This window comes from Scyliorhinus canicula, chromosome 1 (genome assembly GCF_902713615.1).
Source record: "Scyliorhinus canicula chromosome 1, sScyCan1.1, whole genome shotgun sequence".
Lineage (NCBI taxonomy): Eukaryota > Metazoa > Chordata > Chondrichthyes > Carcharhiniformes > Scyliorhinidae > Scyliorhinus > Scyliorhinus canicula.
Window position 1 is genome coordinate 125,479,574 of NC_052146.1, and position 14,042 is coordinate 125,493,615.

At 41.6% G+C, this 14,042-nt stretch overlaps 1 protein-coding gene across 1 annotated transcript in view; it reads right to left on the minus strand.

Annotated features, from left to right (window-relative positions):
* Nucleotides 1-8,019: 8,019 nt before the first annotated feature.
* The window catches only part of maco1b (macoilin 1b), a 153,324-nt gene continuing 147,301 nt past the window's right edge, over nt 8,020-14,042 (minus strand). The window contains exon 12 of the mRNA XM_038799449.1: nt 8,020-13,468. Coding sequence (XP_038655377.1) covers nt 13,266-13,468 — 203 coding nt within the window. The 3' untranslated portion in view covers nt 8,020-13,265. The remainder of the gene's footprint in view (nt 13,469-14,042) is intronic.

A 14,042-nucleotide genomic window follows, 5' to 3' on the forward strand; every position in this document is an offset into this window, starting at 1 on the left:
TTATTTCACTACACCCAAATAAGGACCCTTGCACATCTTAAATGCAAGTAAAGCAACATTACATTATTTGAGTAAATGTAATTAAAATTCACCAGCCTAATAGGTCCTAACAATTAATATGCTGAGCCTTTATGCTTTAAGTAGTGCTAGAGATCACCAGTTGGCTTAAAATAAGACTGAAAGCATCTAAACTAGATGTCAAAGAGCTGAATATTGTTGGAAACAACTTGTATTCATCCAGCACCCAATTTTATCTCGGATCTCAAAATAATTTGTATAAGGTAGCATTTCTTTACATTTACTTGTTATGGAGTCAAGATAAGCTGATCGGTTTACCAATGGTGCACTTATTGGAGGTAGGGTGGTCAAGATATAAGTAAACCTCTGCCCTTAGAAGTTCTCTTAGCACTATTCAAAGTCCACTGAAACCATTTTAATAATGAAATCAAAAAAATACAGTTCGCAACAATACACTCCTAGCACCGCCCTGGCATTTCAGCTTGAACCTTTTGGAGTGAAGTTTCTACTTTCTGACATGGAGATAAGAATATTAGCAATCAAATCAATCTAATACCACCGAGACACTATTGTCAAATTTAGGAAAACTTACCACAAATTCTGGGACCCATCTGCAAAGTGTCTTCAGGATGCCGATTGCCAGTGTTATGTGCCTGTGTACATTGTGTGCCTTGTGTTGCCCTATTATGTATTTTCTTTTATTCCCTTTTCTTCCCATGTACTTAATGATCTGTTGAGCTGCTCGCAGAAAAATACTTTTCACTGTACCTCGGTACATGTGACAATAAACAAAATCCAAATCCAATCCAAGCATAACCAATTTGTATACGTCTGCATTCAGTTTACATGACTGAAACAGAGGATTATAAAACTTGGACAAGTATTTTCTTAAAATGCTGTAAAGTTTACTAGGAACCAAGACGTTGTGTAGGTGACCCAAGATGCAATCTTCCTCACAGCACTAAAAGATGCTGGTTTCCAGTATCTACATAAATCCATTTGTGCGGACTGCCATTGGAATGGGTTGTTGCTCATGATTTTGTTGGATGGTCACATTTAAAAATGATTTAGATTTACTGGAAGCTTCCGCAGCCTAAAAGTGAGACTTCTTAAAAAAAAAAATGTTTTTAAAGCTGTCCATTTAAACAATTAACTAATTTAAGCAAGGAACTACAAGCAAAAATGTTAATTTTTGAAGTGGAAATATCTCTGATGAATCCAACCGATGAAGCATCAATGATCACAACCCGTGATCTGAAAACGGAAAACCTTCTACCTTGCTACTGGAAATGAACCTGGTCACCTGCAGATACCAGAGTCATCACAAAGCCCCAAAATTTAATTCATTGATCAAAAATTATCTGACTGACGGACGCACAAATCTCTAAAGTTTCTCTTTGTGAATCATAGTATTTACAGTGCAGAAGGAGGCTATTCGGCCCATCGAGTCCTCACCGGCCCCTGGAAAGAGCAGCCCACTCAAGCCCACAGCTCTACCCCATCCCTGCAACCCCACCCAACCCTTTTGGATACTAAAGGCAATTTAGCGTGATCAACCCACACATCTTTGGACTATGGGAGGAAACTGGAGCATCCGGAGGAAATCCAGGCAGACATGGGGAGAACTTGCAGACTCCGCACATACAGTGCCCCAAGCCTCGGAATCGAATCCAGGTTCCGGATGCTGTGAAGCAACAGTGCTAACCACTGTGCTGCTGTGCCGCCCCCGTAACAAGAAATTGAAGTAGAATTATGCATTTAACATTTTAGCTAATTTTTGAAACATGATCAACCACCGCTATATTTCATAATTATGCTTTGCATTCAATTTTGCTGGGGGGGGGGGCAACTTGGAAAACTTTCAATTCAGTAGACTGTCAATATTATAGCTAAATCTTAATGATTTATGTACAAAATCTTTTTTTATATAAAGTCCAACCACAACATGTTTCCTCCAACTCCAGCAGAAGAGCCTCATTATGCCAGACCAATATAAACCGTGTTAATCCCAAGTTTCCAATAATGTTTATCACTATTATAATAGGTACCACAAAATTAAATTTTCTAAAGCTTTAAGATCCAATCAGACGTATTGATCTATGTATGCTTAGACAGCACTGGTACAAGAACCTATCAGTGTGCCCTCGCAAACAGTGTCCTAAATTCTATGTGCATTTTAATTTTGTAAGCTAGTTTCTCTCATTACTTGTGAAAGTGCAGGCAGTCCTTGACTTTATGATGTCCCAGTTACAACGAACGACATTCAAAATCCTTTTAAATTGAGACCGTTTCAAATTTACAACGTTGGTTCCAACTTGATGACTCCACGCTAATGTGTTATGTACTCTGGGATAACACAGACTGCAACTGGATGCAGCTTTAACCAAAAGATACTCCAGACCTTGAAGTTAGTTCAAAGTGACTTATTGAATCAGTAGCACAGTTCTCCGAGTTCGACTCTCTGCTAACCCAAGTGTGGTTACTCTGTCTGACTGAACCAGACTAGCTCTGAGCCACGTGCTGGAGGTGTGATACCGTACATACACCCTGACTCACTCTGTAGATGTTCATCAGTGGAAAGAGGCGGAGTGCGAGTGCCTCGTGCCATTTATATTGAGTATTCACACCCGAGTGTCCTGCCACATTAGTCATGTCCTGTTCTCTGTGTTCATTAGCTGCCTGTCTGTGCCTGTCCATATATCATTATCTGCATGTCTGCATATCATGACATCTCCCCTATTTTGTTTCTGTTTTGTTGGCATATGGGAACGTACTTGCATACGGTGGCATATATTAACATATCTACAAGCGGTGGCATGTGAGAATGCATTTACATGTGAAGACAGCTGTCTAATGTGAGAAAACAGAACATAGTAAACAAAACAAATGTTCATAAGTCCAGTCTCTGGGGCTTGCGTCTGATCCTTGTTGACCGCCGGAGAGGTGGTGGTGGAGACTATGGCGCCTTGAGAGGCAGGATGGAAGCCTGACTGGTGGCCTCGTAGTTCGATGTATCAGGAGGTGGCAAAACAACGGATGGAAACGGAGAAGAAAGCGGTTGCGGGCAGGCAACTTTGCGCAGTGCGCGTCTGTTTCGTCGCACAACAAAACCATCAGCCATACATACAACATATGTTGGGGCACAGCCTGTCGAACAACGACAACTGGATCAGACCAGCCACCATCCGGTATCCTGATCCCAACCGTGTCTGCCGAGGATAACACGGGCAAATCGGTGGCATGAGCATCACAGCCCTACTTTTGCTGGTTTCGGAGCTGCTGCACCTTCTGCAGCACCGGGAGGTGAACCAGGTTGGGCAAGTGTATGACTGGAAGTGTCGTCCGCATTAGGAGTTGAGCCGGTGACATGCCAGTGGACAGTGGGGTTACCCTGTACGCAAGTAGTACGAGGTAGATGTCAGAAGCAGAATCCGCGGCCTTGTAGATGAGCTGTTTCACTATGTGCACTCCTTTTTCAACCTTCCGATTGGACTACGGATAGGGTGGACTGGAAGTGACATGTTTGAAATGGTATGACTTGGCAAACATAGACCACTCGTGGCTGTTGAAGCACGGGCCATTGTCACTCATGACAGTGAGTGGGATACCAGGCCTGGAGAACAAATCCTTGCAGGCCTTGATGACAGTCCGAGATGTGAGGTCTGAGAGCTTCACGACTTCAGGGTAATTGGAGAAAGAGTCAATAATCAACATGTAGTCACGACCATTCACACGAAAGAGGTCGATGCCAACCTTGGACCTCGGGGAGGTCACAATTTCATGCTGCTGGAGCGTCTCCTTGCTCTGCACTGGTGGAAGCATTGACAGGTTGCACAGTTGAGGTCCATATTCGAGATGTCCTGGCTAATCCCAGGCCAGTAGACAGCCTGCCTGACTCTGCATCTGCACTTCTCGACACCCAGGTGTTCCTCATGGATTTGGCGGAGCACCAAGCTCTGGAGACTGAGTGGAATGACAATGCTGTCCAGCTTGAGGAGGATACCATCAATCACCGTCAGGTCGTCCTTTACATTGTAAAATTGAGGGCACTGCCCTTTCTGCCAGCCATTGGCGAGGTGGTGCATGACACGCTGCAAAAAGGGGGGCTTTGGCTGTCTCTTCGGGGATACAAACCACCTTCTCATCAGACGCCGGGACGGTGCTAGCACACAGCTGAACCTGCGATTCAATCTGCAGGATGATTTCCAGCGGTTCACTAGGCAATGTGATGGAGCGGAACAATGGATCAGCGATGATGAGCTCCTTGCCAGGCGTGTACACTAAGTCAAAGTCATACCTTCAGAGTTTGAGGAGGATGCGCTGCAACCGAGGCGTCATGTCGTTCAGGTCCTTGGGGATAATGTGGACCAGAGGCCTATGATCCGTCTTGACTGTGAATGTCGGCAGGCCGTAGACATAGTAGTGAAACTTGAGAATGCCATTGAGAAGACTCGGGCATTCCTTCTCTACTTCGCATACCTTGTTTCGGTGGGAGTCATGGCCCTCGATGCATAGGCTACCGGTGCTCAGGATGAAATATCATTGCGTTGAAGCTGCACCGCACCGATGCCTTCCTGGCTCACATCTGTCGAGATCTTCGTCTCTCTGTCTGGGTCAAAAAATGCCAAGACCGGTGCAGTGATGAGCTTGGCTTTCAGCTCAAACCACTCTGCCTGATTTGCTGCCTTCCACTCAAAGGCAGTGGACTTTTTCACCAGGTTTCGTTGGGCACCAGGTTTGGGATGAACTTGCACAGAAAATTGAACATGCTCAGGAAGCGCAACACCGCCTTCTTGTCTTCAGGGACCTTCATGGCTTTGATGGCCTTGACCTTGTCGGTGTCTGGGTACTCACCCTGCTGAGAGATCTGGTCATCTAGGAACTTGAGTGTCGACATGCCAAAGCAACATTTGGACCTGTTCAGCTTCAGGCCATTGGCATAGACATAGCGGAATACCTGCTGGAGACGGGAAACGTGCTCTTCAGGGGTCATGGACCATATGTCGTCGTCCACATACACACAAACCCCTTCAATGCTCTCAATCATCTGCTCCATGATGCGATGGAAGATCTCTGCTGCCGAGACAATGCCAAACGGCATGCGATTATGGCAGTATCGGCCCAACGTTGTGTTGAAAGTTCGGAGCCTTCTGCTGGACTCATCCAGCTGGATTTTCCAAAATCCATGTGACGCATCTAACTTAGTGAAAAAAATGTGGGTGTGCCATCTCACTGGTGAGTTCCTCCCGCTTTGGGATGGGGTAGTGTTCACGCATTATATTCTTATTGAGATCCCTGGGATCAGTGCAGATGAGCAGGTCTCCCGAAGGCTTTCTAACACATACCATTGAGCTGACCCAGTCAGTCAGTCGGTTTGGTTACCTTGTAAATTATGCCCTGTTGCTGAAGATCCTAGAGCTGTGCCTTCAGGCACTCCCTCAGTGGAGCCGGGACCCAGAGTGGTGCGTGGACCACTGGCTTGCCATCAGGTCGTAGCAGAATCTTGTATCGATATGGCAGCGTGCCCACCCCATTGAACACATCCTGATACTGAGCGAGGACGTCGTCAATGCCGGCCTGAAGATCCACATTGGAGGATGTCGTTGTGTAAACCCGCTGCACGAGGTTCAGCTGCTTGAAGGCATGCGCACCAAGTAGGGATGCCCTGTCTGGCTTGACAATTTCAAACGTAACCGTGCATGGGGGCTCCGGTTGGAGAGGAGTAGGTGGCAGGATCCCAGTGCCGTGATGGCATTTCCGTTGTAGTCCAGGAGCTTGCAGGCTGCTGGAAGGGCCTTGGGCGGGTTTCTTGATGCGTTTGAAATCTGCCTGAGAGGAGGTTGGCAGAAGCACCTGTGCCCAGCTTAAACTAGATGGAGCAGTGGTTGACCTGCATCACCGCACGCCATTCGTCCGCAGAATCCACAGCAAGGATGGATTGAATTTGTGATGAGTTGGATGTGGCATATTCACATTTGGTAATGATTCCCACACAGTAGGCGGAGTCCAGGCATTCTTCCTCTGGATCCGTTGTGCTGCCAGGATCTGAATCCTGTAATCGTTGTTACACACTCTGAACGCGCCGTCGTCGGAATAGGGAGTGTGGCTCCTGACTGGTGGTGCAGACCTGCACAAGGCTGCACAGTGTCCAGGCTTCCCGCAGTTTAAACATCGCCTGCCTCTTGCAGGGCAGTGTTTCTTTAAGTGGGCATTGCCGCAGTTCAAGCACATCATGACGTTGGCGTCCTGACGCTCCGCACGTCGTCACACATGCGCAGTGCAGGTGTCGGCCGTTTTGTTATCCCGTTCAGATCGCGCATGCGTAGAGTCCCGGGAGAAGCGTGCAAAATGGCCGCTTTCATCAATACCGAGGTGCATTTTCAGTCGATTTGTACTGGGCATAGCAATTTTTGCCATGCTCATGCACTGTGTATGTTTCAATCGCGACTGGCAGGGTCATATGCTTGATTTTCAGTAGCTGCTCCCTCAGAGGATCAGAGTGAACTCCAAAAGCGATTTGATCTCTGATCATGGAGTCAGCAATATCACCAAAGTTGCAGGACAGCGCTAGCAGGCGGAGGCTAGTTAAGAAATAGTTGAAAGATTCATCTTTACCTTGTAGACGATGTTTGAATATGTAGCGCTCGAAGATTTCATTGGTGTCCACTTCACAGTGACTGTCAAACGTGTCCAGGATAGTCTGAAACTTTGTCTTGTCCTGGCCTTCGGTAAACTGAAAAGAGTTGAAGAGTTCGATGGCTTGATCAGAAGCGCGATCTTCCTTGCATCAGACGCATCCACTTCACAACATGAAGCTTCGATGTGCAGCAGAAATGTCCGCCAGTTGGTACTGAGATTGCCGGAGGTCCTGAGCTGGCGAGGAACCTGAATTTTCTCCATGGTGCTGGGATACACTCACTGGTCTCTCAGGGAACAGACTGAGGGAAACCACCTAGATTAAGCAGTCTCCTGGTAGCATGATGTATTATGTACTCTGGAATAACACACGCTGCAACTGGATGCAGCTTTCACCAAAAGATACTCCAGACCTTGAAGTTAGTTCAATCTGATTTATTGAACAAGTAGCACAAATCTCTATGTTCGACTCTCTGGTAACCCAAGTGTAGTTACTCTGTCTGACTGAACCAAACTAGCTTTTAGCCACGTGCTGGAGGTGTGATACCATACATGCACCCTGACTCACTCTGTAGATGCTAATCAGTGGAAAGAGGCGGAGTGTGAATGCCTCGTGCCTTTTATAGTGAGATACCACCCCCGAGGGTCCTGCCTACTCATTGGTCATGTCCTGTTCTCCGTGTTCATTAGCTGCCTGTCTGTACATCATTATCTGCATGTCTGCATATCACGATACACGCTAGCCCACCTTTTACGTTTTAATTATATGTATAACACTACTGCTCATACTCTTAAATGCAACCTTGTCTAGTGTTTGATGACCCCGAACGAACCCAAGGAAGTTGAGAAACCGCCCGCCAAAACACCACGCCCTCTGCACTCAGCAGGCTGTAACTCTGGGCCAGGTCACTTTGACATTCGGTCACTAGCTGGTTACAGGGTTCGGTACGGTCACTGCAACCCACACGCAGTGCACTGCCTGGCTAGCTAGTGGGGAAATGGAGAATGTTTTTTGGCTGCACTGGAGGGTACCAGCCAGGCTCGAACCAAAACCAAGTCGGCCTCCCCTAGGGACGGTCGTTTAAAACCCACTGTAAATTAGGTTTGTAAAAATTGCTGACGGTTCGGACTTAATTTGCAACGTGGTTTTTGGGAATCAACTATGCCATAAGTCCCAAGGACTGCCTGCACTATGTGCTGAGACATGCCGATTTGTCTCCAATTTTATAGGCCAGGTTTTAAAAACAGTTATTAACAAATGATAATTAACAAGATAAGTAAGGAATGTATACAACAGTGTTTTTGAAATATGTAGATAGATGCAAGTGGAAATGCATTTTGCAATGAATGAAAGACAGCAGAATCTATCTGCAAGAAAAACGTTTATTCCTTGTAAACCCCACAGAAAGAGAATGCAGCCAAGATCAGTTATATAAAGAAAAGTGCCAAAGTGGCAACAAAGGGAGACGGAGTTATTGATTTCAACACAAAAAAAAGTCAGTGACAATACTCCATGTTCTGCACAATGTTCAAAGAATCCATGAGACAATTTTCTGCAACACTTTTATGATGACAATTACACAAGGTGATTCAAAAATCTAAAATGACAGCCAAAACCACACAGATTTGGCAGAAGCTAATATCCTGTCAAAAGAAAATGAGTTAAACTTAGCAATTTTTGCTAGTTGCAACAGAGTTATGTCCTTGAGAACTTGATTTGACAGGGTCTTCATTTTGAACCAAGGGACATACATCAATCAAACATAAAACTTTAGAAAAATAAATCTGGGAATAGCTAATCCACTCAGGGTCTACTGCAAGCATACAAAGTGTTCTTATTACAGCTTGGGATTCAAAATAAATGTTGAACCTGGAGAGCAATGGAAAGAGACTGAAATTTGGACCACAAGATTCACTGTATACTTTTGTAGACTTCAAAATCTTTTAAAACGCAGCAATGTTCCTACCAGATTACTTTACAGAACTACTCAATTTCCAAGGTTATGAAAGACAATATCTGCAAGGATGGACAAAAAACCAAGTTTAGAAAGTTAGCTCTTGACTAGAAGACGCACTTTTAACAATTTTATTTGGATGCACTTTAACCATTTTATTTGAACCACTTAATTATGCCTTGTGTAGATGTGGCTAACATTGTTCTGAGGGTCTTTTGCAAACTAGATTGGGACAATACTACAATATAATAAATACTCACAATATTGTAGAACACTTAAAATATCAGAAATGACTTTGTCATTGTAAATATGTTTCATTGTAACTCACCAAGGCAAATCATTTTATACAGTAAGCTGAATACTTATTTCCCATGTTTGTGGTTGAGAGCTTGAAGTTCCAACACAACTTGACACATAAAAATGTCAGCCACGATGGGAAGTTTTAAGTTTTCTCTGTAGCACTAAACTGGTGTAGTTTACGTTTACAGGGAGAGATGTCTACAAGACATATACCACTGAACAATAGCTACAGTTGCATATTTTTGATAATTGAGAATCAAAATTGGAAACAAGGTTAGAGCTTTCTTACCCATAGATTAATCAGTATATTTATTGCTGGACAACTTTTAAGTTCCAAATTTGTACAATCCTGCAGCCGATTCCTATACAGCTATCCAAGAGCAATTTTGGTGTCAAAGCAAACTTTGCCACATATTTATTCTGGTGGAGGACACTTTGCATATCGATGTTTGCATTGGGTGAAAAATTCCCTTTGATAGAAACTCTACAGGTTTGAATTGAATTGGGGGGAAATGAAGGTGAAAAATAATACATCTCATAATTTTTGCCCGCAATCATAGCTAGTCGATGCCAATAGTGTGTCAGGAAGAGATTATGAAAATTATAGCTAATCACACAACTCAATTTTTCATTATTATACAAGTATTACTGAGAAAATACATATTTCCGGTAAAGTTTTTAATTTATATCCAAATTTTAGATAATAAATGTCTTCAAATTTCAAGCTTATCCCCCCCCCCCTCAAAATCCAGTGTCATTCATGATGCCACTTTGCAGTAGGAGGGGGAGCAAAGCCAACATTCTCTTCATATCAATTATAAATCATATATTGTTCTGTGATCTGAGAGCAACATCAAGAAACTGCAGAATAAAACAAAGTGCTTCAAATTAAAAGATAAGTTTTTAAGATGCATTTTGTGGATATTTAACAGAACTTCAACACAAGTGGTTGAGATCTGGTAAATTCTCACTTATTTTCACAAGTCAGGTACCTTAAATTGAGTATTAAATATTGTAAGGGCAGTGAATTGTAGAAAGCAGCTGTTTCTGAGTCTGTCATACCTTCCAGAAGAACAGGTCTTGTTGGATAGTTGGAACTAAAGGCCAACCACACAACTCTGGTGCAAAAAAAAAAGAAGCCTTTTCTTGGGGCCGAGGTCAGGTCGATTAAGTGCAAGATGCATTTAGTGAACAATTTTCTCATCACCCAAATTCATTGTCTCCTATGTTGAACCTCCCAAGAACAATTATTCACTTCAAGCACCTTTTATATACTATGAAATGACTGTAATCATTTCAAAATAAAAACACATTTTGTGCACTTTATAAAATTTCTCTCACTTTAAAAAAAAAAGTATTTCTTGGCACAACAAAATTGGATAATTTTGAACCAATAGGATTCATTTAAATAAAATCGATTCTGTCCAAGCACAACAGGAAAAACATGACTTTAAAAACAAAGCATTCACTGGCAAATCTACAACCAATTTTATAAATTATCTTTTGTAAAAAATAGGTTTCCCCTTCTCTTATTGCACTCAGGGCACGCACACTCTGGTATACTGCTAAGGTAATGACAATGCAGATGGGGAAAAGAAACATTAGGCAATTAGCTCTCGAGGACTGAGGACTTAAATTGGATCTCTATACCAGGTCTGTACATACAATTTGAAATGTACCTTTTGGATAAATTTACATTTCAAGTAGTCTGTATATTTTCCTCAAATCAGAGTTTTGCAGGGTATACCAATCATCTAACAGAAAACTGGCTGGTCTAAAACAAAGATCTTTATTTGAATGTTTTAAATAATGCCTGTCTTGATCCATGATGAATAATGAGCATTTAAACTATTCCTTTTGGGTGGATCTAACGTAGTCCAATCTGTAGTTGACTGCATAATATTTGAATAGAAGGAAAATAAGGTTCAAATAAACACTCAACAGAATTGCTAAGTGACAAATGAAAAGAGAATGTCCAACTCTGTTGCTAACCTGTGCAAAAAATATTTTAAAAACTGTAACACTTTATTTAACGAGGAACTGATGACGAGCAGCTAAAAAGATATATATGTTAATAAGTAATGGTTGTATAAAGCATAACACTTCAGTTTCAAATAGGTGTTAAGTAGTCTTTACTGGAGATGTACTTAAAAGTCTGACTTGAATCCCTGAATATGGCAAAGGAAATGAATGAGTGCATTACTGAAAATGTGGTTTCCTCTGGATACAAATTTTGAAGGCACTATGACTATTTTTAAAGAGATTTCCAAATATATTACTGTTAATCACAAGGCTTTCTTACAAGTTGTTATTCATTAAAGCCTGCAACATTGCTTCAAGCTTCATTTGGTCTTGAAATAGAGGAAAGTTTGGCCTTAGATGGCAATACATGGAACTTTATAGAATACTTGAAAGATTTTCATTAAAATTGAACTTTGTTGTTAATTGAGAGATAACACAGTAGAGTTTTCCTGGTATCTTAGAAGTTTTCAGAAACAAAACTTTAGAAAGTAATTTGGTAGTAATTTAACAAAGCAGTTACTCTCAGATTTACACCTTAAGGATTTGTCCACCGAAAAATACAATGACACCTTTGAGATTATATTGGTTTCCTTTTCTATACATTTTACTGGAAAACAACCAGATGACCCATCCCCCTTTGATAATGCCTTTAACCACTTTAGTGCCAAGGTTTGATGCAGGATTTATGAAGCATAACATGCCTGGCATATCATAGTACTGCACCTCTGAAGGCAAAACAAAATTAGACATGTTTCATATATAGAATTATGTGGGAAATCATAGCTGAACCAATTGTGCAAAATGATCAGTTAGCCTTTCAAATTGTCCATCTCAATGAGTGAAGGAATTGACCTCTGCAAAATGATCTAAATGTATTTTTAAGCCATTTTGTCCAAGCCCTTTTTGCAAAAAGATACATTCACAGTAGCCAGCTATGCATCATAACAAAACAGTCAAAGGTGATACTAAGCCAGCCTGAACACCCAATCCATTTCACTCATTTTCCACCTTCGCCACTTCTGGTTAGTTTTACTTTGCTATTGAACATCGCACCCTAGATTTATCTATGAATGGTGATGGGTTTTTCCTACAATAACAATATTAATATTTGTCTCAATAGCATACTGATTGGCAAGTCATCAACTACAAATGCAATCCCACAGAAGAGCGTGCATTTGGGTGGCCGAGAGCTGAGGAAGGAGAGAAGCCATAACTTAATTAGTATTGCAGATGTGAGCGTTGCATAGCATCCTTCTCACACAGATAAATTCAGTTGCCAATAACCTATTGTTGAGTGTTTCAGTTACAAGTGTGGTATAAAATATATTAATTTTAAATTCAAGTCCTTTATAAACAAGGAGGGAGCAATGATACTCCTATGAGAAAAGGCTTTTGTCTCTTGCTGGGTATTTTTCACCACCATTTTGGATACCCTCCAATTGAAGATAGGGACTAAAAGTTAGAATACAACTAGTTCCAAAATCACCAACGAATTAGTAGACAGAGCAGATTTAGTTTTCTATTTCCATGCCTAACTGGTACTGTACATATTTTCTAAACACATGAACCGAGTATGTCCCCTCCCAATTTCAATTCCTCAACGTGGTTCATCTGGAACTGAACACTGCTCAATTTCAGGCACAGAGTGACAAAGTCACTGTTAAAAAGTATATGATTTGTGACAATACTTAACAGCACCACTTTGGCTTAGAGCTAGAAATATATGTTAGTTCTGAAAGTTGGAGGAGCTGAGGCAAGTACAGTAAAATAGTTCAATTCACTGACTGATACACATGAACTTGTTGAGCAAATTTATTCAACGCTCTGAACTCCTATACTTGTGGTAGAACAGGTGGTTATGGTATTCAACAGATTAAATGGGCCAACAGTGAAAGAGCTAGTCAGCAACAATGATTCAAAATCAATCTAAAATTTATTGCCGTGTTTCCAACCCTGTCATTTTGCATGAGTGTGGGTTCGCAGATCAGTTTAAAAAAAAATTCTCCAAAGAGGAAACCAAACAAAAAAGTAAAAGGCAGAAGAAAGAACCGAGGAGAAGTCACAATGCACTGACCAGACTTTCCAAAAATAAACTGCAAAGTTCTGGGAGGTTTTCTAAAAATTTACAGGAAAAGAAGAAGCCATCGGGCAGTTCTAGTCGACACCATGATGTCATTTTTTGTATTTTTGTTTTTTTTTTGACTACAACTAGTACGTACAGTCACACGTTACATTGTCATCTTGACTGCAGAAAACTCTTGCATGATGTCACCACATCGATAAAGTCTGGGAAAGGATGGGGGAGAAGGAAGGGCAGGAGAAAGAGGCGCGCAGTCACTTCTTCATTGGCTGATAAACTGAGGCATTAGGATCAAGTCCTGAAGGGCTAGTTTCCACAAATTTGGAGGAATAATGTGGTGTCACAGGGCTCAGAGTGCTGGTTGCTGCTGTGTATGCAATGCTGGGCATTACAGCCATGACCTCAGCAATTTTCTGTTTCAATTCCTTGATCTCCTGATCCTTCTGAATAATTTGCCCTGGAAAACATCACACACCCACACAATTAAGGTCATAAAATATTCAGATCTCCATTTTGTCAATTCCTAGTAAAGCCAACAAAAATTTGGAAATAGAAGATTCTAAGTAGAATCAAAATATGTATAGTTAAAAAGCTTTAAACATTGGCTAATATTCTAAGTTTAAAATAACCATATGAATTTTATTTACAGAATGAAAGGCAGCTGTCATTAAAGAAATCTGGTTGCGAATTATGATTATTATCTTCCCACTGATCAATACTATTCCTTATTTTAAACTGTTTCATTTTGTAGAATAGGACATGAAGCAGTAAGCAGACACCCCACACCCTCAGGATCAGCACAGCAGGTGACATCATTTATTGTACAGAATTAGAGCAATTACTGGCTTGCGACAGAAACCAAACTTTTGTACTAAAATTAATTAATGGGTAACTTGACCACAAAAAGGTAGTCGAAATGATGTGGTAAAAGTTAACCTCTTTAAAATACAAAAATAGTGAAGTTCAAAATACAATATGGACTCAAAAACAGAAGCAGCCAGTTAATCATCGAAGTAACAATAAAATGGAAA